General features: G+C 41.8%; 2 protein-coding genes and 1 long non-coding RNA gene across 6 annotated transcripts in view; 2 read left to right on the forward strand and 1 right to left on the reverse strand.

Moving 5' to 3' along the window:
* LOC135244768 (kinase non-catalytic C-lobe domain-containing protein 1) overlaps positions 1-11,736 on the forward strand; it is a 35,929-nt gene extending 24,193 nt beyond the window's left edge. For 2 of the 4 annotated variants that reach the window (XM_064317313.1, XM_064317317.1), the window contains exons 17-30: positions 345-721; positions 2,393-2,486; positions 2,626-2,723; positions 2,979-3,187; positions 3,666-3,776; positions 4,328-4,475; positions 4,795-4,959; positions 5,528-5,743; positions 5,962-6,038; positions 6,423-6,576; positions 7,106-7,228; positions 7,758-7,817; positions 8,212-8,369; positions 10,210-11,736. In XM_064317313.1, the coding sequence (XP_064173383.1) occupies positions 345-721; positions 2,393-2,486; positions 2,626-2,723; positions 2,979-3,187; positions 3,666-3,776; positions 4,328-4,475; positions 4,795-4,959; positions 5,528-5,743; positions 5,962-6,038; positions 6,423-6,576; positions 7,106-7,228; positions 7,758-7,817; positions 8,212-8,369; positions 10,210-10,441 (2,222 nt within the window). In that variant the 3' untranslated portion in view covers positions 10,442-11,736. The remainder of the gene's footprint in view (positions 1-344; positions 722-2,392; positions 2,487-2,625; positions 2,724-2,978; positions 3,188-3,665; positions 3,777-4,327; positions 4,476-4,794; positions 4,960-5,527; positions 5,744-5,961; positions 6,039-6,422; positions 6,577-7,105; positions 7,229-7,757; positions 7,818-8,211; positions 8,370-10,209) is intronic. The other 2 variants (XM_064317314.1, XM_064317315.1) reach the window with 2 other exon arrangements.
* Positions 11,737-11,919: 183 nt separating this feature from the next.
* On the forward strand, positions 11,920-15,300 carry LOC135244769 (homeobox protein vent1-like). The gene is made up of 3 exons (XM_064317318.1): positions 11,920-13,928; positions 14,057-14,292; positions 14,400-15,300. The coding sequence occupies exons 1-3, from the start codon at positions 13,679-13,681 to the stop codon at positions 14,601-14,603; spliced, it is 690 nt and encodes a 229-aa protein (XP_064173388.1). The 5' UTR covers positions 11,920-13,678; the 3' UTR covers positions 14,604-15,300.
* A 7,541-nt stretch (positions 15,301-22,841) lies between these two features.
* LOC135245032 (uncharacterized) lies at positions 22,842-24,122 on the reverse strand. Its single transcript, XR_010327127.1, has 2 exons — positions 23,935-24,122; positions 22,842-23,406 (listed from the first exon to the last, which is right to left on the reverse strand). It is a non-coding gene; the product is annotated as an uncharacterized LOC135245032 (long non-coding RNA).
* Positions 24,123-24,595: the final 473 nt, after the last annotated feature.

A 24,595-nucleotide genomic window follows, 5' to 3' on the forward strand; every position in this document is an offset into this window, starting at 1 on the left:
ATAATTGGACATTTTGTGGATAAAGTTTTAAGGTGTCAGATTAACTGTGCTGTACAAGCTCGGCAGGCTGTTGGACAAGGTCAGAATGAGTAGAATACATTTAAGGGCAGATGCATAGAATGAGGTCAGCGTGCTCTTCACAACAAAGGATGGTTGTCATGGAAACAAACCGTGGATATAGTAGCATCCTTCTGCCACACATATGCTCACACACAAACACAAACACATGCATGCGCACACACGTGTGCACACACACAAGCACATACACACACATTTTAATCCTTTATTTGTGACCACATGTGCTTACAACTGTTTCTCACATCCTCTTCCTCCCCCATATATAGACACTTCCCCAGAACCCATTCCAAAGGAAATGACGGAAGGTGGATGCCTAAAAATGGACTTTGTTGAACGTCCTGCAGAGGGCGCTGTGGAGGCCTCTCACACTGAGTCGCCTTTGCACGCGGGGGTGGGTGAGAGGTGTCTCGGGAGGGGCCAGCTCAGCCTAGATTATTCGGAGGACATAGAGGATACGGACTCACTCGCATCTATGGGAGGGCTGCAGGAGGAAGGCCGCCCCCTGGGGGCTGAAGGATGCCGCTGCGTCCAGGACTGGGCTCTGTCCTTTTATGGGGAGGAGTACTTCAAGGAGGACGTGCTGAGGTACGTCAAGAAGCTGGGCCAAGGAAGCAAGTCGCCGTGCCTGGAAGCCAAACTGCAGGTGGGTAGCAGGTGACGGGGCTCTGACAGAATAGCAGATAGCGTCCCTGCCCTCTTTTTGACCTTAACAGCTGTGGGAATTGTCCCTGAGGGAAACCAAAGGCACACTTTTAATGTAATGCTGGAAAAGAATATGTTTCTGTTTGTACCTTCCGACGAAAAAGGTTTTTGGGTGTTGCTTTAAACTGCAATTGAATACACAAGAGGAAGAAAAAGTATTAATATTACAATGTAACCCTTTCTTCAAAGGATTAATTTTCAGCACTGTTTCACCTTAACCAGAGCAAGGTTTTGTGTTTGTTTCTGTGGTTGACTTTTTTTGTCATCTGATTTTCCTAATTCCAATTTTCAATGTTCACTTTATGCTAACTAAATTAAAAGGACAAGTCTTTCTTAGAACAAGATTGTAATCAGGTATGTTTGCTCTACAAATATTAATTGAGTTTTAATTTTGACACATTTGACATTTAGACAGAAAATTAAGTTTTAAGTTTTTATTTCATGTGATTTGAATGCTTTATGCTGACATAAAGCATGAGAGCTTTCTCACACATAAGTATTTGTGCCTTTGTGTAAACATGACTGATCTTTAATGTTTGACAAATCCATATTGTATTAAACATGTATCTTATGAAAGATAAGGCTTATGATGAGTCACATTAATGCATAAACACTGTGAAGCATTGGTTACATACAAAGCAGAATGGATACTGTTTTAGCTGTGGTATAAACAAAATGAACCTTCAGACCAGGATCATAAGCGACAGTCATTGGTTGGGCTTGGCTTTGCCAACCAAGACTGAGAGTCTATGGTAGTGGGCAAACATTGGCCCCTTCTCAACAGGGGTGGGCTGGATCCAAGGTGACCCCTGTCCCTTGGGTTGTTGCTCCAATGGTTCCATGCAGTGATGTGCTGGGCACCCCCAGGCTTTCAGAGAGAGATATGCTTCTTCTCTTTTCAATGCAAGTCCTATCCAATAGCTTGTTTATGCTGTTTCAAATGGGTGAGAATAGGTTTTTTCTTTTTTTTTTTTTAAAGTGAGCATATGCATGGGTATGTTTTTATTCAGGAAGTTTTTTTATAAAGCTGCTCTTTTAACCTTGGAGTGGTGCCCAGAAACCTGACTCAGTAGACACATATTGATCTTGATTGGGACCAAAGTTTGTGATGTGATGGAAATGGACGCTCATTTTACATTGAAAAATAATTTCAAAAATGGCAGTTAAAAAAAAAACTGGAAGCATTGCACGTTACCATGGCAAACGTGCCACTTCGAACCTTCCGTTAACATCTGTGTTAAAATAATGATGAGCTCTCTTTGTCTGCACTTGCTTTGTAGTCGACATAGAGTTCTTTTTTTTCAAACCTCCTTCCCCTAAATGGCCAGACTGAGACACACTTTCATGCAGGCTTATAGGCCTGGGTCTCCTGTCCGTGTTAGATGTGCAGCTTCTCTCACTTCAAAAGGGCTATTGATTTCCGTAACCATAGCGAGGAGCGCTTCGTTTGAAATATCCCCCTGAAAAATAGTCCTAGTAAAACATTACAGCAGTGCTTTTTTTTAGTGAAACTTTTATTTTTTTCCCATCCATTGATGATGTCATGCTACCTAATCAACATGCACAGGACACTATTGTGAGATAGAAGACAGTTAAACTTTATTTTACACAGGAGCTTCACCAGCAACTTATGATTGAGACCAGAAATCTGAAAAAAACAAGAAACTTCTACAATAAATTACTGCACCAAGAGAGGAGAAATAAAGGTAATAGACATTATTTTTTCTCCCAACAGTTGTTTAGTGCAACATAAATTAATTCAGAGTATACAATGACCAAACAAATGGCTCGTTTCCTTAGTAACTGAAATTAAGATTTTATGTATTTTTGTCTTTTTACATGTAGGATCAGATGCTAAAATCATGATATTGAAAATAAAGGTCCAGCTGGAGGAAATGAAGACTAAAGTGGATTTTTTGGACTCTGTAAGAAAATATCTGGAGGTGAGAAGACTGCAGAGCTGTCTCATGTCAAATTAACATAAAATCTTTTTGAAAAATTAGTTTCTTATACCATTCTTATTGTATACCAGTCTTTTGTACGTCACTTTGGATAAAAGCGTCTGCTAAATAAATGTAAAGTAATATTAAAAGTCCTCATAGATACATTGAAGCTAGGCGTGCCAGATGATGAGTGAATAAAATAATGTTAGGTTATTGTTTGGATTGATTGGTTGGCTCCTCCCCCGTCATCGTCAGGTTTTGTGTATGGACCAGTGGGGTCTGGAGGTGGCCCTCCTGCGCTCTCTGGCAGTCTCCGGCACTACCCCTCTAGAGCTCCACCCTTCTGAAGACCCCTCAATCCTCACCTTCCAGCCCGGGACGGGAAGAGGGCGGGGCAGCCCCGGCGGTACCGCCTCCCTTCAGGCCGGAACACCTCTGGGTCTCATGTCCTACCTGTACGCCAGGTAAGTCTTTTATTCTCAGCCTTCCCTGTACTCTAGTGTTCTATACAAGCTTATGATATACATCAGGAATAACCCATGAAAAACTGCCTGCTTTCCCTCACACATAATTGGTAAATATGTTGCCGTTTTATCAGATGTGTTCATTTTGATTAAGCTTTATACAGCCTGAAAGATGAGAAGCTCACGAATGTAGAGGAACACCTGCAGCAAAATGCACTTTGCCTCTCTGTGCAATTACTTTTTAAAACCTCGGCAGAATAGAATATGCTTTCTATCACAGTAGTTGTTTTCCTCAGCCTTTTATGTGTAATGGAACAAATACATAATTAATGATTGCAAAGGGTCTGTAAAGTGTTGGTCATTTCGCATACAATTTCCCTGTTCAGCAGCAGTACTGGTTCATGGCCAGAAGGTGTCAGGCTTGTCTTTGAAATGAGAGGAAACAAACCTGTCAAATCCTCTTCTCTCCTGCTGATAGAAATGCACCCCTTGAGGGCTACATCCAACAGTTCTTGTATACCTATCGTTACTTCTGCACTCCTGAAGATTTCCTACGGTTTCTGAAGGACAGATTCATCAGCGTGGCAGGGTAAGCTCTACTCGACTCCGTGGACAGTCTGTAAATCAGTTGTAGGAAAACTGATAGGAAAAAGAAGGAAAAAATATTTAAGCTATCTTTCACACTGTTATTACAGCGTCATGTTTAAGGTTCACTTTCTTTTTGTCTGTTGATATGTTTGAAACTGTCTTGATGGCTTTAAAACTAATCACAGTCATTTTGAGATTTAACTCGACGTGTATCTAGCCAACATAGGTCTACATGCAATCAACGTCAAAATGTGTACATAACTTTGATTTAAAAATAAATTAAACTGTATTTTTTTCTTGAACGCAGTTTGACAATTCATTTTACCAATTGCTCAATTCATTAAACTTTGAAGAAACTTAGGAAACTGAAAAACACTTCTCTGAAGTATATCTCTTCAGTTCTGAACAGTTCAGTGATGTTCAGGACAGATTTTGATTGAATTCTGGCCATACGCATGCATATGGATTTGACCCAAAGACAGCTTTAGCACTGTCATGAGCTGTGATTGTGGCTGACAGACTGATCCGTATGAGCATTTAATTTGCTCACAGGGACAGCCAGGCGCCCTCTGCTGAGCGATCGAAGGTACTCCACCGAACCCTGGACCTGCTGCAGGCCTGGCTGGAGAACAGCCGTCAGGTGGACTTCCCCCCCAAGTCCAGCCTCTATCAGACCCTGGAGGAGTTCCTGATATCACAGGTGAGGGTGCAGCTGGTTCAGTCAATCAATCAATCAGTATGTCTATTCTGTCACTGCTTGTGAACGCAAAACACTGCAATGCCTAACGCAGATGATCAAGAAAACGTTGCATGGCACTTCAAGTGAACTGGCAGTTTATTTTCCTTTTGTGCAACACTGGTTTATCACATTATTTTACATTGAATGACGTATTTAGGGAATAAAAGTTAATTTTGAGCAACGTTTAGGTAGACCTTAATGTGATGGTTCTGTTCGTTGAGGGGTGCTTTAAAAAAAAAAAAAACAATGTTATTTTAGGGGGCATTGATGTTGTTTGCAGGTAATTCCAGTTGAGGGGAGGGGGGAGGCATTACTGACTCTGCTCCAGAGCCCCCCCAGAAAGAGGAGGAGCCACATGGTTTCCAGATGTTGCGGGAGCCCAATCAGCATTCAGGAAGAGGATGACACTCAAACAGTGCATTCAATAGAAGATTCTGGTAGAAAGGTCTGTATTCTAACGGGGCAGCCTCTTGAACCTCTATGATTGGTGCAGATGTTTAGTGCACTCCATGTTTGGGACAAAGAATTGCACTTAAATTGTTATGTGAATTGTTTGATTACAAATCTATAATTGTGGCGTACAGAGCCAAATCAAGAAAATGCTCAGTGGCTCACATCTTAGTGTAGTTCTGATGGCTGTTTGAGTTTGAGGTTGAGAGACACTGTGTGTGAGTCCTGAATATGCCCTGTTTAGTCCATAAATGCCTGTGAGCTTCACAGTTTTTTCAATACACTGTTTCTATCTGTGTACCTACAGTATATGTTGTTATGGTTACATTTGTGTGTTGTGTTCCATCATTTTCAGGTCAGAGTTTGATACTTTCAGTTCACTAAGTTAAATATGATAAATGTTAAAAAATGAAAAAGGATTCATTTATATTGCAAACTCATAAAATAAAAGCCATAACTGTATGCATGCCTGTGTGTTTACATTATGCCTGTGTTGTAACTGTATGCATGCCTGTGTGTTTACATTATGCCTGTGTTGTATGTGCGTGCTCACATTTATACAGAGTTTCCCGTGGAGGATCTCCAGGGTGGTGGAGCCACAGTCAGCGCAGCCCAAGGAGAAGCCATTCTGCATCGCGGCGGCTCTGCCTCGGCCGTGCTACTCCTCTCTGCTGGATGAGCTGAGCGGCCCCTCCCTCAGAACCGAAGACCGCTACCCCTTCTACCAGAGCGAGCACAGAGCCCAGCACGCTGCTAACCAGCTCACCCTGCTCCAACAGGTACGGCATGCCAGCTACAGGTTAGCTACCTCCAACAGTCTTGGCATGTTAGCTGCAGGTTAGCTTCCTCCAACAGGTACGGAACACTAGCTACAGGTTAACTACCTAACCACAAGGAGGAGACAGATCACTTCTGTCATAAATAAAGAGACAACTGTGTAAAAAGGCAAACAAGGAGAGTGTGCTGATTCTGATCCTTTTTTTGGCTTTCGCCACAGGAAATATTTCAAGGCTGCCATCCGGTGCACTTCCTGAACTCTCGAGCGCAAGGCGTCAGGGACAAGGCAGCGAGCAAGTGAGCACACGTGCTGTACACTGTCCAAAACTTACCCAGAATCCATCATTCTGCTCCTCTGAGAGGAATGAGCCAGCACATACCATAGAGTTTACCACATAATTACTGGTTACCAGATTTAATTGGTGACATAAATTTGAGGCAGTTTTTATTATTATTCACGTTTTTCTTTAAAAATGTATAACAATGATAAGTTGTGGATATTAGTATAATCAATGTTATTGATCCTCATATTTTGTAGCCTGTTGAAGATGAAAGTTTCTGGCCTTGAGATGTTGTTATCTGGAGAGATTCTTTTGTCTTTCCATGTGATGTTCAACACTACAGACAGGCTGCCGGTATGGTGGGTATTGCCAGCCCTGTCTTCTCTCCCCGCTCCTACAGAAGCCTGTCACCTGACCTCCCACCAATAGAGGGCAGCAGCCTCTTTGCCTCTGACACAATGCTGCAGGACCGATACCTCCCACAGATGCTGAAGCATGCTGACAATGTGGCCACCTGGGTTTCAGCCGAAATCGTCATATGTGACTCTTTGAAGGTGGGTGACAGTGCCTGTGAATGTGAATTTACCAGTGTCCTTGGTGTTAGTTTGTGGCAACTCCCTTTTGGTATTGAGGGAGCTTGAACTCTGAAGCCACACATTTTTCTGATTTAATAGTGTTTAGACTGGAACACTGAATTCTCTCTCGAAAGTACCTGTCAGTGGTTCAAAAAATTCACCAAGCAAAAGCAGCATGAAAGTAATATTCCAGAACAGCAGGGGGCAGCAAAGGCATTTTTCCATCCCTTTAGCACCTTTATACCTTGTAAGATGTTCCTTTCAGCCTCAGCACTTTGGCATATAACTCAGTTGCTGACATATGTCGGGCATGGCAGACACCACTGACAGTCTGTGAGAGAAATGCCTTGAGACCTGACGTGTGCTGTGCAGTCCACACTGCTGTTGGCTCTTTATAAGGAGATGCTGGGTCTTCGGTTCATTCTTCCATTGTTGAGATGTCAGCTTTTGTCACATTTTTCACAGTATTGAGTATTTAACTCTCTCTTCCCCATCCATAATGTTCCAGACGCAGGCTAGCTTGCTCACTAAATTTCTGTTGATGGCCAAGTGTTGCTATGAGTCGAGAGATTTTGCCTCAGCCATACAGATCCTTGGAGGCCTGGAGAATGTGATTGTCAAGCAGTTACCGGTGAGTCGCTAAGTGCTTTTTCCCCCATTTTTTAAACGTGCTGTCATTGCGCTGATATGAGGCACAACACCGCCTCTCATTGGCTACTGACGATGAGCTGTTTTTTAAACAGTCTCCATAAGTTTCTGTTCTGTTTTGCCTCCTTTCACCATTCAGTTCAGCTGAATGAAAGTCCATGGGCACTCTGCCAATCAGGCTTGAATGTGGAACATGGAAAAATACTCCCCAAAAAAAGGCTGGAATTACTACATAACTGAAGCATAGACAGAATTGAAGGGTATAATTTTATGGTAAAAATTGTTATGTGATATTCAAGCCCTTTTAGCCCTCAAATACTAGAAATAGATACCAAGAAGTACAGACCATGTAGAGAAGTGCACTTTAAAGTCTTGAAGGCTCAGTTGACCTAAAAATACATGAAGTATTTTTTCAAGTAGTAATCAAATCAGTGGTCGTTTTTTACATTTGGTCCAGTTTAGTGAAGCACTGTCTGATTGCTGTTATCTTTCTCTCTGTTTCTGATTGACAGGCTTGGAGACACCTCTCTGCTAAAGCATGGCAGATCCTGGAAGAGCTGAGGACAGTGCAGGTATGAAGCATGGCGCCCCCTTCAGGTGGATTATGCTTAGAGCGCTGGCAGATGGGGACTAGATGAACCAGCATGCGTACCTAAGTGCTGAAATATTATCCATTACTCAACCTTTCTCATCTAAATTAGAATGACTTACATTTCAAGTTCAAAGTGAGCTTGTTAGGGGAAAAAATTGTTTGTTGTAATAGTATTCAGGGAAGCCCATTTTTAAGACTAATTCCAGATGCATTTTAATGGAGGGTTGTAGGTTTGAGCCCCTGGTGTGATACGGGACAGAAAATGGACAGCATGTTAACGGCTGAGTGTGTTAATCACGCTTCGGCTGAGCAAAGCGAAATCCAGCATTTGATTCCATTGGCAGGATGGAGGTGACCTTTGGCCCCTGTTTCAGGTGTTCCTGAAGAGTGATAACCTGTGCCTGATGGAGGGCGAGCGCTTTAAGAGGAAGCCCACCATCCCGGCCGCTCACATTCTGGCCATGCACATCCAGCAGCTGGAGATCGGGGCCTTCACGCTCGCCAATGGCGCCTACAAGTGGCCAAAACTGAGGTAAATGCTCCCAGCCACATGTGGCCACATGCTGTGTCATATCAGTCTAGTGACAATAGGGTGTGACTCAAAGTTATTTCTCCAGTTTAAACATATTTAGACAATGTCCTCGTACCAGGGGATTCACCTCTAAGCCCCCCCTAAAAGGATACAGAAAGAAAATTCTGACTTGTGTAATTAGTTTCAGAGAAATTTAAAAATCTATTTGTAAGTAAGGACACATCATCGAAAGGTTTGCTGGGAGTTTCTTAAGGTATGTATGCAACTCCCAGCATATAATACTGTATGTATACTGTAATAATATTCCTGAATTGGATAGGATGTGCAGTATTTAACTATAATTCTATCTAGGTCTTGTTTTTTACATATTTGTACAGTGTGGTTATCAAGAAATAATTATTTCAATTGTAAAATGATTTTATAGTTGTATTTGTTGTCCTCTGTAAATATTGCATTTCTATTGTCGTTTACACAAGGTTAATTATTTATTTTGGATGAATTTATTTTGTTATACATAAATGTCTGATTTACCTACACATTTACTTAAGTAGTGGTCCTAGTAACGTAATCTCAGGGACTTGCAGTCCATCAGAACCACGCTTTGATGAAAACAGTGTCTCATGCCCTTTGTGTCAGTGGTTTTGACTCCATGGTGAAGCCAGGAGATGAAGCCAGACAGGCTCATGCTGCCCGGCGAGGGCTGAGAGCAGTGAGTCCTAAAGTGCACCGTCCTGCGATAAATCTGTCCACCTAATTCTTACTGTGAACCACAACGTCTTCAGGGAATCGCAGCTGTGCTCACGCTGCGCGGGGGGGGGGGGTATGGCAGGGGGGGTGGTAAATGTAGTCCAGACCAGGCTAAGTTTTGCGTGTCCTCTCAGGAAAAGGAAGTGAGATTTCCAGGCAGATGCAGAGGTTATAGGAGTGCAGGTGAGCGGTGGGGAGACAGCTGGTGTATCGGCTCCATTGGCGATGCATGGAGGTTTGGGCTGAGGAGCCTGCGAGGAGCCAGATGGCCCTGTGAGATGCCGTCTGATATTGGAGCCCGTCTCTCTCCAGGTGCTCTCTTCAACAGCTTTACAGACAGATGCTGGGGGTCGGGGGTGTCCCACTGAATGGCAGTGACACAGTTTGCCGTTCTGAAAACAAGTCAATTTCTCTCCTCGCAAAAAAAATAAAATTGAACGTCTGTGTTTGTGGGGAATGTGCGTTACGAATCTTTGATCTTTTTACTCGCCTTGTTCTTTGTTCTTGGGTCTGGATTGTCCGGTCATGACTGGAGGCCCGTCTCACCGCTGCGGTTGCTGTATTCTGAGAGCGCAGACTGGCTTGCGTGTGGCCGCTGCTGCTTTTCACTGTGCAGTCCACCTATAGCCATGGCTCTGCAGAACTGCTCTTTCAGTGCAGCTGCAGAACTGAGCAGAAGAGCTGCGGTTGCCTGGTAAAGGGAAGATGCCCCTCTGACTGACAGTGAGGCTAATTCCTCTCCCTGCGTGCCTGCTGCTCATGTTTGGCGCTGGCATGGACAGGGTTCAGGTGCTGCTTCACTGCACTGAGATCCACCACCCAAGTCTGTCAGTCTGTGATACTCTAATAAGCACATGGATATATTCACATGAGAGATTCCCCTACTGTCCTGCTCTTTTCTCGCTTCTTTCTCTCTCCGCCGTGCTGTAACTCCCAGAGATACAGAGCGGTTCGGCTGGGACATGGCCGAGGTGCAACTGTAAACAAAAAACTGCTCTCTCTCTCTCCCTCTCCCCCACTCTCTCCCTCTCTCTGTCTCTCTCTCTTTCTTTCTCTCTCCCTCTCTGTCTCTGGCTCTCTCTGTTTCCTGCAGGAACATAGCCAAGGTGGTGAGCCAGGTGCATGCCTTCCAGGAGAACGTGTTCCCTCACGCCCCTGACCTGGAGCTCCAGGCGTACCTGCGCCATCGCATCGCCCTCCTCAGTCACAGCGACATCGCCCTGCTGGCCGCCGAGAACGACGCCAACTTCCACCAGATGCCCGCCGAGCGCCACTCCAAGAGGATCCAGGACACCCTGCGCCGCGTGAAGGCAACCTTTCAGTGACCCGCCCCCGGGGTCCGGCCGCCACACTGACAAGGGGTACGGGGCAAAGGGTACGGAACGCGCCCGCAGAGGGGGCGCGACAGAATGCTGTTCTCTTCATTCGCATCTAACAGCTGGCCTTAACGTCTGTCTCCTCACTCTCAGCTTTGACGCCCTGCGTGGAAACCACCCCAGGGGTTACAGGACGGCGCGGAGACCGCTCCTTCCCTCAGCCTGTAGTATCAGTGAGAGCTGTAGTCATATCAGTAGTGCTGTGTACAGAGAACTGGACTCAGCCTGTTTACGGCAGATACAGCCCTTCTGCATGCGTTCTCAGCCTGGGGTCGTAAGGTCAACCATCTCTGATTAATGCTAGCAAAGGCAAACCAAAGGCTCTTCATTGTTTCAGTGCTGCTTAAAGCAGTCGATGATGGAATACTGACATAATGCTGATCTTTCTGTTAGCTTGTCTGAGACAGAACATGTTCCCTTTTCTGTAAAATCATCATTCTTTGATTGCTTAAGGCAAACCTGATTGAATCACAGAATTTTGTGTGTGCGTGCGTGTGCGTACGTGTATGTGCGGGGTGAGGAAGCTCTTTATAAGGCATACGCGCAATCTCAAATATCTATCTTACAATTTTACGACAAATTTGAAAGCTACCTTATATTGAAATGTCTGATATGATGGTAAATCCATGAACTTATAACCACTGAAGGTAGGGGGTGCATTTCTGCATATTCCCACAAGTTCCTGCTTTACTTATTTTGATTGTTCTTGATACTAGCACAAGCTAGCCATTTGCAGCATTTTCAGCCTTTAATTTGCACATACTACAACATGACTGCAGACTACCAGTATCATACTGTGCCATTCTGGCTTAATGACCATTCTGTGTGATTGAACTGAAATCTGAAGTATGGGTCATATTAATGCATAATGTCTTTTTTATTATAAGTTTAAAATATAATTGTAGTTTACAGTAAATTTATTATATACTGAAATATAAGGCTAATTGGCTTTCTTATGATTTGGTATTGCATATTTCTTTGTGTAGGGAAGTTTGTTCCGAAATGCATTGCAGTTGTTGAATCTAATCACTTCCCTTAATTTTCTTCTTAAGCATATTGGGATCATGGATATTGCTTCAGTTTTAATCGTGTAAATAATCACAGATATATTTGTATGTTGCCATAGGAGCCACATAAAGATGTAAAATAATTAAATGAGTGGACAAATTTTGACAATATTGTCTGCAGTTTAAATTCTGTAACTTTGCTTGAATAAAAAATGCTATAACGTGATGCATCATTAAGAGGAAGAATGACCCGTATATGCGCTCTCATTAGTAAGCTGAACGGTGTATTTGTTCATTTAAAAAAAAAAAAAAAAAAAAACACCATATAGAATGAACACGAGATCCAGAGAAGTCCCTGGTTCAAAAATGCTTTGTTGTGCAAGAAGTGGGCCACACGACGGAGGTTTAAGGATAATTAAACAACCCCGCATCGTCACATTGATCTACTTCTACGCTCGTTTCCAATGATATGGTACCTCCACTTGATGTATGTACACACACACACACACACACACATTTCCCATTACCATCAGTGCCGTATAGCAACTGTCAGGGACTGACTGCAACACAGGAAAAACGGGAAAGGGCGACTCCCAATTTGTTTGTTCCTGCTGTGAAAATTGTCACATAAAAGCGAGGAAATACGCGCCCCTGGAGACAACTTCCAGCGGCGGCTTCTCCCAGGGATGAAGGGCCCTGATTGTTTTCCACAAGGATCACGGGCTTCATCTTCAAAGGCTTCTAGATAGAGGGCGTAATTGGAAGGCAAAGATCTAGGGGTCTTTGTATCTACTGATAGCCGATAAAGAACACATTCAGCAAAGCATCTTCTCTGCATTGTTTTTGCTAAACGATCCTTACAGGGACATTGTCTGCGCGCGGTTGGACGCCCGGCCCGTCAAACACGTAGAATTTTTGAGGTGATGCGTCCAGACGCCTGGATGGCTGCCGCACCTTCATCAGTCAGGCGTCTTGGTCACTTTATTTCCCTTTCAAAGTGCTTTAGAGGTGCGTAGCCATGGCTACATCAACCTTGCTTTGTAACTTGCTCTGTAGTTACTTGCACATTAACCATTTCATTTGGCGAAGAATGAATGATTTTTGTTGTGTAATAGTGACATTACGTAAAATTAATTGTCGGTTCTTAATTAACCCACTTAATGCATGTTCACGAAATCGAATTTACCTATTTATTTTTATAGGAAATGACTGGACGGAATAGGCATGCATTTGGTTATGGTGGGGGTTTCATCTGTTCCTAGGACCACTTGTCTCACCTTAGTTTTGCATTTTGACTGAAGAACAATCAAACTTAATTGTGTTGCTACTGTAATGCCTTTGATCTGTACTGTTAAGCCGCTTGCACCAACAGCGCGCTTCTGTCCCGGAGGCGCCAGTGCTCAACGGGGAATCCAGAACATGTTAATACCAGACCATTTAAAACTCATTGTAATCGCTATAATTATCAGTTCGATTGCATTCCCTGGCGGCGAGTGGTTATTCTCCCTTTTATTGTGAAACGAAATTGTACATTTACCGAAACCAACAAATTGCATTAGACTAAATCAAGATAGAGCGCTCCTTAAGATGTTTCATAGGTACTTGGACAGAGAGGTTATGTAGCCTGTCATTTCCTTCTATCATGAATATTAAAGTTCTGATCTTGCACAGTCAAACAGGCCAAGAACCGTGGTGAAAATATTGCAATGTTGGGCTATCACGGTCTTTTAACGAACGCTCGTAACTAGTGCCACCAGTACCTCATTTCTTACCTTCCACAATTTCAGATATAGCTTTGATAAAGCTTTAAATGTAAATTTGACAAATATGGTAACTCTTCTTTAAATGCACTTAACTACTCGCCAAGCCAATGCAAACCTGTATAAACTTGGATGCGTTACGCCTCCAAGTGCGATGCATACAAATGCATGAGTGGGACTGGTTCTCACAGACTTGGTGGCGCCAGGTTTTCACACAGTCAAAGCAAATTTGAAACAGTTCTGTAACGACCCATTAGGCTGTAATCATCGAGAACAGTCAGGCGGTAACGTTTTTTGCATATGCTAATGTTTACAGGGACTGATCCTATATGAAACCACCTGAAAAGCAGAGTCGTTATTGACAGAGCAAGCAAGCATTGCCTACAACTTGTGGATACATTATCACCGCAAAGTCCGAAATGGTCAAAAGTTTTTCTGTTGACTGGCTGGCTCGGAGCCATTTCGACATTTCGACTGAACAGGGTACACATTTTTTGGAAAGTACCCCGATGCATTTTATAAAACACATTCCATGCGTAGTTCAACAACGACCTCCGACATGTAATAACAAGATCTGTTTTCAATCGAGACCAAAAGGCATCGGGGACCAGGACATACGGTCCTCTTCAAATAATTCTTCCAATCCGACTGGCTGCGCTTCCCCAAGCAGTAAGTATATATATGCCCTATTTGGTAGATAACTTGCACTTGGAATTGCTCAGGGATTCACAATTGGAAATAAACAATGCATAGTGATATTACGGTATAACGTCTAACATTATTACATTCTTGTTCAGTTTCAGAAAACAGCGGCTATTCGTCCGGGTACGAGAGCGAGGCTGCTACCGTTGAAGGCCAGTCCATTGAAGAGGTCCAAGAAAGAGAGAGTACAGTGAGGATTCACCGCAGAGCCCGCACCAAGTTTACTTCTGAACAGATTTACAAACTGGAGAAAACCTTCAAAAAGCACAAGTACCTGGATCCTACCGAGAGAATTAAGACGGCAGAGAAACTGAACCTCTCTGAAACGCAGGTATGTGGGTGTCAGTAATTTTTTTTGTGTGGCCCTTCCTGTACTCTATTACTTGCAGCTTACATTATTTATTTACTAATTTAGTTACCAATTTATTTTCATTTCAGGTGAGAACCTGGTTTCAGAACCGGAGAATGAAACTGAAGCGCGACGTGCAAGACTGGAGCACACATCACTGTGCTCCCACTGTTCTGATCCCGGCCGCTTTCCTGTCGTGGCCTCCTGCGTTTCAGCACCACGACGGCGCTGGACAGCGACTCCCTTTCATTCCCGCAGCCCTGGCACAGGCACGCTACCAACACCCGATGTAGCAGATACCGACACAGCAAGCGCGGCAGCTAATGCACTCATCTGTTACTGAGTGAAACTCTTTGGGGTCTTTTAACATCAAAGACATTGGGATGGGGGAAATATAGCCTTTTTGTTATTTTTATTCAAATGTGCATTTTTGAACAATGAAATGTACGTGTATTGTCAAATATTGTAAAGAGAAGATAAATATATTTATTTTTTCACAAATTAAAATATTCGTTATACTGTATCCTTCATAGCATTTTGTGTGAACTTTGTTTTAATCAAGTGTAGGCTATGTGCTCTGTTGTATAATAATAATAATAATAATAATAATAATAATACGTAAAGTAGTAGTAGTAAGATTAGCACTAGCATACCAGTATGAGTAAAAAAAAAGTGATACAGGTTTGTATGCAATTATGTGAAACTCCTAAAAGGCTAGTTAAAATGAGGGGTTGCAAGTTAAGCTGCGCCAGTCTTCTCAGAATTTCATCTGAAGACAATGCGAAGCAAATTGCATCCTTTTATGGTCTCTTGATTAAATAAATTGAGTTGTCTTTATGCTAACCACCTTGCAAAAAATGGTTTTCCTAAAACATGCATTTCACTATCCTATTTCATTGAATTTTAAAGATTCATGTTTTGGTCTGTGCTAACCAGAAGTAGGCTATGTGATCATGATATTCATCAGTAAAGGTCCAATAACCAATTGAAGATCTTGTCAGCACTATTTTCTCAAAGTGATTGCAGTGTGAGTGGTTACCTTAGCCTGTATATTGATTAGTTAATCAATGTAATGTAAAAGCTGCAGTCATGACACTCAAATTGCGTCTACATACCTCAGATTAATACTTCGTGTTCATATTGTGGTGATTTGAATATCTGCGATAGGGACCGTGTACATATTAAAAAAAGTACCGATCTATAAAACAATCTGTATCTCAGACTTTATACTTTATCCTAAAAAAATGAATTCTCAGGAACAGCAGAAAAACTGGTATTTAACCCCCCCCCCTTTCTCACAAACACACGCGCACGCACGCACGCACACACACACACACACGTGCAGTATAATACAACGACGCAGACACACGCTGCAGACACAGTAATGGATGAGAGAAAGGATCGCTACCTGGTCAAAGCACAGTGCGCTCCCCTGCTGTGCTTTCAAATGCGTGTCAACTAATACTGTTTGTCTGTACCGCGGAACTTCAAAGGGTGCCTAACGAAGAGATCATGGTCAACAATTAGTACTAATTAAGCCAACCATTGCTGAGTTTACAGTTACCACACAGGCTGGCGAGACTGGCTCCAGAAAGTCTGGTTCTTGTGGACACACTACGACTTTACCTAGGGCTAAAGTTCACTCCCTATCATCCTGCAACGTCAATATTCGAAACAAACGATTGTCCTCTCAGTGATAAAGTTAGAATCAAATAAACACAAACTAAGATGTTTGCAGTGATGATTACAACGAATCAATGTTAATGTTAATAACCGACTTTATAACTCGAAGATAAGACAAAAAAAATGATTTAAATGAAACTCAGTATTTTGTCTGCGCAGGCAAATCAAGAGGCCCTCTGCTCGTAAATAAACGTGCATACAATGTAAATAATAAACAGTGAGAACATACTACTTTACAGCTCAGGTCGACATTAATAATTATCTCAACTTAATGCATATATTCTGTGACTGTTGAAGCACGTGAATGACATGAGCATTGTAGTTTACCCAGCTGTGGTATACCATATGCAATAGGATACGTGGTGTTAATTCAAAACTGGTTTTAAATGTTCTCACACATGCGAGTAGGCGTATAACAGACTTAAGGTGATTTCGGTTTTATTCAGTGATAAAATAAAAGATTGGCGGAGTTACATTCTACCCAGGGGCCCCTAGACTTGGCGCCAGCTGTCTGGCAGACGCCAATTCAGATTCTCTTGTCAATTAAGATCAAAAGAAAATCTCTCACTTTCTCACAGGTGCTTACTCAAGTCAATCATCTCCATTTTTCAGTGGCGAGAGGGACAATGGGGTCGTAGATGTGTTCACCACAAGTCAATCAGCTCAGAGTTTGTGGCCAACTGTCAAACACAATCAGTGACTCCGTGAACCGCCGCGTGAGAATATGACGCACTTTCAATAAAACACCGAGGTATTCTGGAAACAACCAGCCAATATAAATTTTGCTGAACACCTCGCGTTATCAATTTAAAAATGTAGATGCAAAACGCAATTTTCCACATTCTCACAGTTGAAGTTTGTAAAATGTGAATATTTGTATGGGAATAATCAATATAATTGCCTTTTCTTTTTAAAAAAGTGTTTCCATAAATAAAATTGAACATGGTTTAATTCAGTTTATTTTTTTATCAAGTATGGTTTGGATTTTTCAGCTTTCAGATTCTCGGCTGCCCAGGATTGGAATAAGGTTCCTAATATAATCAAATAGATTACAAACCCAGTCACGTTTAAGGCTAAACTGAAACACTGGCTTTTAGATAATGTATATAAAGACAGTTGTATAGGCAGAGTTGTATATAGATCACTCTATGGACCTTTTTTTTAGTATAATAGGAAGTGTGTATTTTAACCTTTCGTCAAAACAAGGCCTGTTAATGCCCAATGTAAATGTTCACTGTGTATTGATGTTTTTGTGCTTTTATATGCCGCTAATGCCGTATCTCCACCATCTCGTACGCGCACGCACACACACCTCCATGACATCTAGCTACAGCAAGGACCACAATGGAAATAAGTTTTGTGACTTTCTTGTGTTATCCTTGATGCTCTTTTAATTGTGCATGTACATTGGTGTTTGCAAACATGTAATTGTCCTTTTAAAGTGAATCGTCAAATAAATAAACTAAACTAAACTAAAAAATTTACATTCGTGCTTTCGGTATCAGCATATATTCTTCAAACGTGAACAATGTAATTAACTGTAATAACTGTCTGTCCCTGTCCACCATTTATTTATCCATATATTCAAGATACTTGTTCACTGTTGAGAAATCCCTTTCATGGACTATGTGTATTGAATATATTGATCAGTAAATTTTACATTTTAAAAATTAAAAAACTACGCCAATGGAGTTTTCCATATTCAGCGCTGTTTCTGTAAAGAAGATGTCCCTGTTGAGAGCCACACTCAACTGCCCAGACGTTCTTCGATTCTCACAGACATCGTGGCGCCTGGATTTAACACGTTTACTGAATGTGTGAAAAACACAATTGCGACATCTATTAACTTCAATTACAACAACTATTAAGCATTTATCGTTCCGCTGAGATCCCTTTGCATATGCAAATAAAGTCAGGCCAACTGCTTTATAGGGCAACAGGCCTGTCCCTCGGCTTCACAACAGACTCCTACGGCTTACAGCTCCGCAGTCCCCCCGGATAACAGCATGGCAAAGAACTACTCAGTGGAATGGCTTTCTCAGAGCTTTCATTGTTCCAGTACCACGGTGGGTCTCGAGAGACCAAAAGACGCTGCAATTGGATTTTTAAAACCTCACGTTCCTTGTGTAGTTCAGCCTCGAGCGCCAACTTTCTACAAGGAAGTGTCGGTGGAACCTAAGACTAGGCAGAAAACACCGCTAGTCATTGAGAAAGAAGAAGAAGCAAACAACGTGTATACTCCAGCTTCTCCAACTAGTAAGTATCATTTTTATCGGAATGTTAACCGTGGCTGTATGCATTGTGGTGATAGTGACCGTGAACGTTATTCCTTGTAGACTAACAGTTAATGTGTTTTCAGACAGCTGCGGGTATACATCGGGCTCCGAAAGCGATGTTGGAGATGACAGCGAAGGAGAAACTTACGCTCATCGTAGAATGAGAACAAAGTTCACCTCAGATCAGATATACAGACTGGAAAAAACTTTCAACAAGCACAAGTATCTTGGGGCAACCCAGAGGAGAAAGATGGCGGAAAGACTGCATCTCTCTGAAACTCAGGTAATGCCAACATTCTAACTGGTAATGTGACAATATTTATCAGAAGATTTAAATCTTCAGTAAAATGGCAAACTGCTTAAATAACTGTGAATTTTCAAATGTGCAATAATGTAAAAATCGCATGTTTATTTTCCATCAGGTGAAAACTTGGTTTCAGAACCGAAGGATGAAGCTGAAGCGCGAGGTTCAGGACTTGCGTGCGGAGTACTTCGCCCCAGCACTGCTATGCCAGACGGCCTTCCCGACCGCTGCTTCGCTTCAGCACCACGGCTACGGTGGACAGCGCGTTGCTCTCACTCCAGCTGCAAGCGCGCCGTACCGACCTCTAATCCAGCAGCTTCCTGTGCAACAGATGATCCCATCCCCACTCATCCATCCATTGTTTTTCCCGCCCCATTATTACGCACAACTGTGATTTTTTTTCTTTATAGGACAATGCCTTGACAATATCAGTGAATGTCAGCCTTAATGTTTGGGCTAGAGAGCATAGATTTATTTCTGTAGCTATCATAAAAAGAAAAACAGCACTCATAGCAAGTATATTTTGATTGCTTAAATACATGTAATTGTGTATATATGTATATAAATAATATTTTATTTATGTGCCATCTTAATTCTAAGAAATGATTATTTTTCTCAAAGAAAATAAAATATAAGAGATTGACTTTACCTGGCTGGTGTTGTAATTCTTATTTCATTTTCAGGTTTCAATGAGCTGATCTGTGTATTTAGCCTAGCGAGATTAGCAATACTTTGCACCCTGCCTAACCAATTTTTCCGACAGCTGATTGTTGAAATTATGCGTATGTTCCCCTATTAGTAAATAATATATTATATATTCAACATGTATATACATATATAGAGAGAGCGATATTTCTGCATTTCTTGGCCCTACATAAAACACTTTTCAAAAGTTATGAGCATCTTGATAAACAATTATATCATTTTTCAAGTGGTAGAAGCCAGTGTAACCAGAAATCAGCGGTAGAAACCAGTATAAACGTTCTTCGGGGTAAATAAAAAATGACCTACCAATTGTATATGTGATCTGTATTGCAAATATATATACTATGTAAACTACTATTATAAACCAACTCTTAGACTGAATCAACGGCCCAGGCTATTCATCCTATTGCGCGCTCATAGGCTCATGTTCGAATGTGACGAGATGAATACATCAACATCATTGCACTCCAGTTGTCTGTCTCGTGCACGAATCTATGCCAGAATGTTTCGGGGAAAATCCATTTCTGCCTTCCCGGCCGCTACACCTTTTGCAACACATTTGCATGTGCAAAGAGGCATCAAAGCGGAGATAAGCAGACCATCATTGAGATTCATTGAGCCTAATTGCGTCTCATCTGAAGTGTTCGCACATGGCGGATAGTCACGGGAGCTTGGCGCCGCCGAGTCTGTGCAAAACAATATGTTGTCTCTCCTGAAAGTTATTCAGCCATAAGCATCGAGTAGGCATCAGATTAAAGTATTGCTGCCTCACTAAATTTTAAATCCAGGTGGGATTTTTTCTTATGATTCCAACGTAATGTGGGCCTAGTGAGACTACCGACAGATTTAAAATCTAATTCGTTTAGGCACGGTCCATTTCCAAGGTACCTTCTTGACTTAAACGACTTGTGGAAAGAAAAGAAGGCTATTCAATTATGATATCTTAAGAGATAAGAGAGCCTACTTTCAGCCACTAAAGTCTTAAACACTAAGTATCTGAAAATTATTGAATGTATCTCTCTGTGTCTGATAGCAGCATATTTCCAAAAATGAAGTAAATAAGTAATGGTTATTGTGGCTTCAATTCTACTGAAGCCTTAAGGCTGCCCCATTGGCAGTAATTTTTACCTCAGATGTTGATGCCATTCAGTGCTGCACAAAAAGCAGAAAATTATTTATTTGAAATGCGCAATGGAGGTATTACCAAATGTATCCTGGTAATAATTTGTAATACTTAATTATTCTATTAGCATATTCATTAATGACATCATGGTTTCTGTTGTGGTAGCCTTTGAATAGAGCGGAGAGAGGGGGATTAGCCAGGGGATCAGGTGAAGATAGTGCAGCTATCAGGAATTAAGGGCCATGGGTATGAAAGTCGCAGTTGGATCAAAGGAGATCCAGTGGATAGCTTCCTAAGGTAGGCTGTTCTGCTGTGGGGAGTCAGCACCATTTGAGGATGTCTGAATAAGTTTGTCATTTTCCTTCTTCAAATTAAAAGTCATCATCTTAATGGACTTCATCCCATTCCAATCATTTTGCATGCTTAGACTGATTGCTGGCTGGTTTACATTGGTGTGACATGGCTGCAAGACTGGTGGCAAAATGAAGCAATTTGCAGCATTGTTGAGGTCAAATTTGTGAATGAAATGATGCAATTATAAGCAATGACATCTACAGCACCTGGAAACCACAGCTTTCTCTTTCCAGTAGAGGCACAGAAGGAGCAGACATGAGAACGGCCACCTGGAGGTGCTGATCCCTCTTTAAAATTAGCCAACTTCAAATTTAAGGTGTTTTGTTGTGGATCACAGATACCGTTTATAAATTAGCCGCATAAGCTTTTTTACATTTGTAAGTATTTTTGTACAATTAAATAATACAAATAATGAATTTAATGAAAAAGTAGGCAGATGCATTAAGTGTCAACATGATAAGACAAAGCAGCTGGTGAAAGTGATATAAATATTGTCTAAGTAGGAAAATTCATGCATAATTTATTTATGCAGCTGTTTGGAGAGGCACTTACAGCACTCCACTGAGTTCTCTCACAGTAATCAGATCTGAGCCATGGTGAGTTTCTCTACCCTACAGCAAGGTACTTCACCTCAGTCTCTCTAGTAATTACCCCACCCATCCCATAAAACTCTCTTTCTTTCTCTCTCTCTTTCTACTCATCTCTTTCTCTTCCTCCCTCTCTCTCTCTCCCCTCACATCTCCATTCTCTCTGTTCTCCACCTTTCTTTCTGTCTAACAAAGTAATGTTTGACTGATTTATTAATTTTAGAATCATTGAGGATAACTCAGAGAAAAAAACGTCTTATGTGCATCGTGGCTGTTCCTGGCTGGTTAATGGTGAGTTGATGTGCATCTTCCCTGTGTCTCTTAAGGATGTGAGAAGTGCACATGCTGTAGCAAAGGCCTGCTTTCAGTGGAGGAGGGTGTTAACAGCCCCATTAAACGGGTAACCCCAGGAGCAGGAGTGAACAGCTGCAGACTGATGGGAGCCTGGCAGAGATAGAGGGAGAGCCAAAAGGATGCATTAAAAAGGTAATCATTTCTGTGAATGTTCTCCTAGCAAGGGAGAGATAGCCTAGATATAATCTCCAAAAATGTCATTATCAAAATTAAGGTTTATTCACATGGGGGGTTTTTCCCAAGATGGTTTTTGAGTCATGAGTCATTTGCATTAGACTAAGCAGGCTGAGACCAATAAAATAAAATAAGAAATATAAACAAACACTTTTGTGTAACACAAATACACAGTAAACCCACTCTATGTGACCTCAAACTTTTCCAGAGGTAGAATAGTTCATATAATTGCCCACAGTAAGAAAAAAAAGTTATGGGAAGACACAATCTAACTATGCCAAAGTATCGTTTCGCCCCCACTGCCCCATTTCAAAAACTGTGTAAACAAATAAAGCAAATAAATGTGTGATGTTGTTACTGTTTTTTACAATATCACATCTATTTGTAATGTAACACCTAGTCTTTGTAACCTCAGTAATAGTGATCATAAGTTTATTCACTTTATATCATAAGCACAGTAGTACCAAATTAACTTTTACAGTAGCAGGCTGGAAAAAAACGAAATCTCAGGGGTAACATTTGACTTGATAATTTTGACCTTTGCCTCACAAGTATTTGTGTATTTGTGAGAGTTATATGAAAAAATAGAACATAAGGCAACAACCTGTTTACTCAGCTTGGCTGATCAGACCTTAATGAACATCTTTTTTACAGCAATATTTTGGTTTGAGTGTGAATATTGCCAGAAATACTATATTTCAGTTTTAGTCCATCCTTTAGTCCACTATTCAGTGTTATCAAATTATTGGTTAATAATATAATTGCCTTTAAAATTCCACCCCAAAATAATGTATTATTAACAAAGTATCTCTGGATGTCAACAGTAAGGTATTTTATTATTTATGTAATAATTACATATATGTATTTTTTTTTTGGCATTTGAGTTTAAATCTATACCATGTGGAGGACTCATATCAAATGACATGAGCAAGACACTTGTTTAAAATAATAAAATGCACTGAATTCTTGAGTACTGTAGAAAACAATTTTATTGGAGATGCCACATACTCAAATAAACAGAACTGGATACATCAAGTAGGATGTACTGATTACAGAAATGGGTGAAAAAACAGTAAGCAGTGAAAGTATTATTGATTACATATCTGATGCACAGCTGCTTTAAACATGAAATATGCTTTCTCTGTTCTTATCCTTAATTTTTCAAAATAAAATAAGTAAACAGAAACAAGACAAACATAATATTTTAAGGAAAACACTGAATATTGCAATGAAAAAGGAAATGAACAGCATGGGCATTGACACGAAAACAGAGCCTGTTTTAAAGTGAAGAGTCAATCGATGAAACGATGGAGCTCCAGGGGGTTTTGCATGGGGTTGAGCCTGCTGCAGGTGGGGCGCTGTCGTAGGACGGCAGAGAGGGATGGGGGGTAGCCCAGCAGATTACCTCTACAGCCCCATTTTCCCATACGCCATGCCTCTTTAATGCTAGATCTCAAAGAGGTATATGCATAGGAAAAAGGAACAGCGAGTCCTGGTGTCCGCCGCCTGTGCTGCCGCTGCCTGTGCTGCACGGACCTGGAGCACAGAGAAAACAAGAGAAGGGCACAGTCAGCAGCATCACAGTCTCCCTGGAGTTTAGAAATCCTTTTCTCTTTTAGCAGTGTACGTCAGGGATCTGTGCTGACAGCCATAATGGTAAAGTTTCAAATGGTACCTCTGACAGAATCGCTCAACCTGAATCACCAATCACAGTAAATATCCTGCTAAATAAACGAATAACACCTGAAAAAACGTCATGTAGTTAAATGAAGTAAGTTTATCTGGAGACGTTTTGTCTGTGAATAACATAACTGTCACAATATAAATATGAAAAGACACCAGGACATGAGCTGTAAAGTGAGAGAAATTAATTGTTTCTTTAACATGAAAGCATCTTCAGCGAGAAAAGGCCATTTGCAACACAATAAGCAAAACAAGTTGTCAAATAATGGCTCAGCACCATAAAATACCTTCAAAAACATTAATAAACATTTTCTTAAAGACAGAATATTTCAGGAATATTTAATTATGAAGAAGATGTGAGAAAGAACCTGTCAGACATACCTCGTTAGCAGCAGGGTACTCTCCTCCTGGCTCTGACTCCCCCTAGAGAATTTATTCCCGTTGGAGACCTTGAAGATGTTTGGGAAAGAAAGTAGCTGTTCTCAGATGGGATACTCCTCTTTTGGCAAGGGTGCCAGCCACACCTGCAAGGGGCCAGCAGAAGACAAAGTTATCTTCAACTACACCCCCCCCCCCCCCCCATCCCCCCGCCCGGCCCCAAAAGAAAAAGAACATTCTTTGTGCCTGGAATGTAACTAAAGCTGTGCCTGTGGTGTGGTGCTGTATTGCAGAAGGGATTGGTTGGCTGTGACTACGGTGATTCATGGGGAAAGCGGAATTATCTGCTATCTCTCCTTCAGACGTCAGTGCAGCGGAGTGAAGGTGGGAGACACAGCACTTCTTGTTCCCAACAGTTGAAAGTTTCTTATCTCCCAGGGTCCGTCCCGGCCCGGTTCAGCCCCAGTGGAGCTCAAGGTCTGAAGCAAGGCCCCCATGAGCTGAACCTTCTCGGCTCGGGCCCCCGGCTCATCAAGGACAAGACCGGACCCCGTGCTGCCTTTAACCTGTTCACACACAGAGAGCTTGTCAGGGCTAATGTCACACTCGGGCGTGTTCGGGCTGAGTGGATTGCTGAAAACTGCTGCAGATTAGCACGCAGTGA

Source organism: Anguilla rostrata, chromosome 18 (assembly GCF_018555375.3).
Source record: "Anguilla rostrata isolate EN2019 chromosome 18, ASM1855537v3, whole genome shotgun sequence".
In the NCBI taxonomy this organism is placed as follows: Eukaryota; Metazoa; Chordata; class Actinopteri; order Anguilliformes; family Anguillidae; genus Anguilla; species Anguilla rostrata.

Bases quoted from the DNA above. Each gene is read 5' to 3' on its own strand.
- LOC135244769 (XM_064317318.1), top strand. From the start codon at position 13,679: ATGGTCAAAAGTTTTTCTGTTGACTGGCTGGCTCGGAGCCATTTCGAC. The intron at 13,929-14,056 runs GTAAGTATATAT...ATTCTTGTTCAG, and splicing joins TGGCTGCGCTTCCCCAAGCA to TTTCAGAAAACAGCGGCTAT. The intron at 14,293-14,399 runs GTATGTGGGTGT...TTTTCATTTCAG, and splicing joins TGAACCTCTCTGAAACGCAG to GTGAGAACCTGGTTTCAGAA.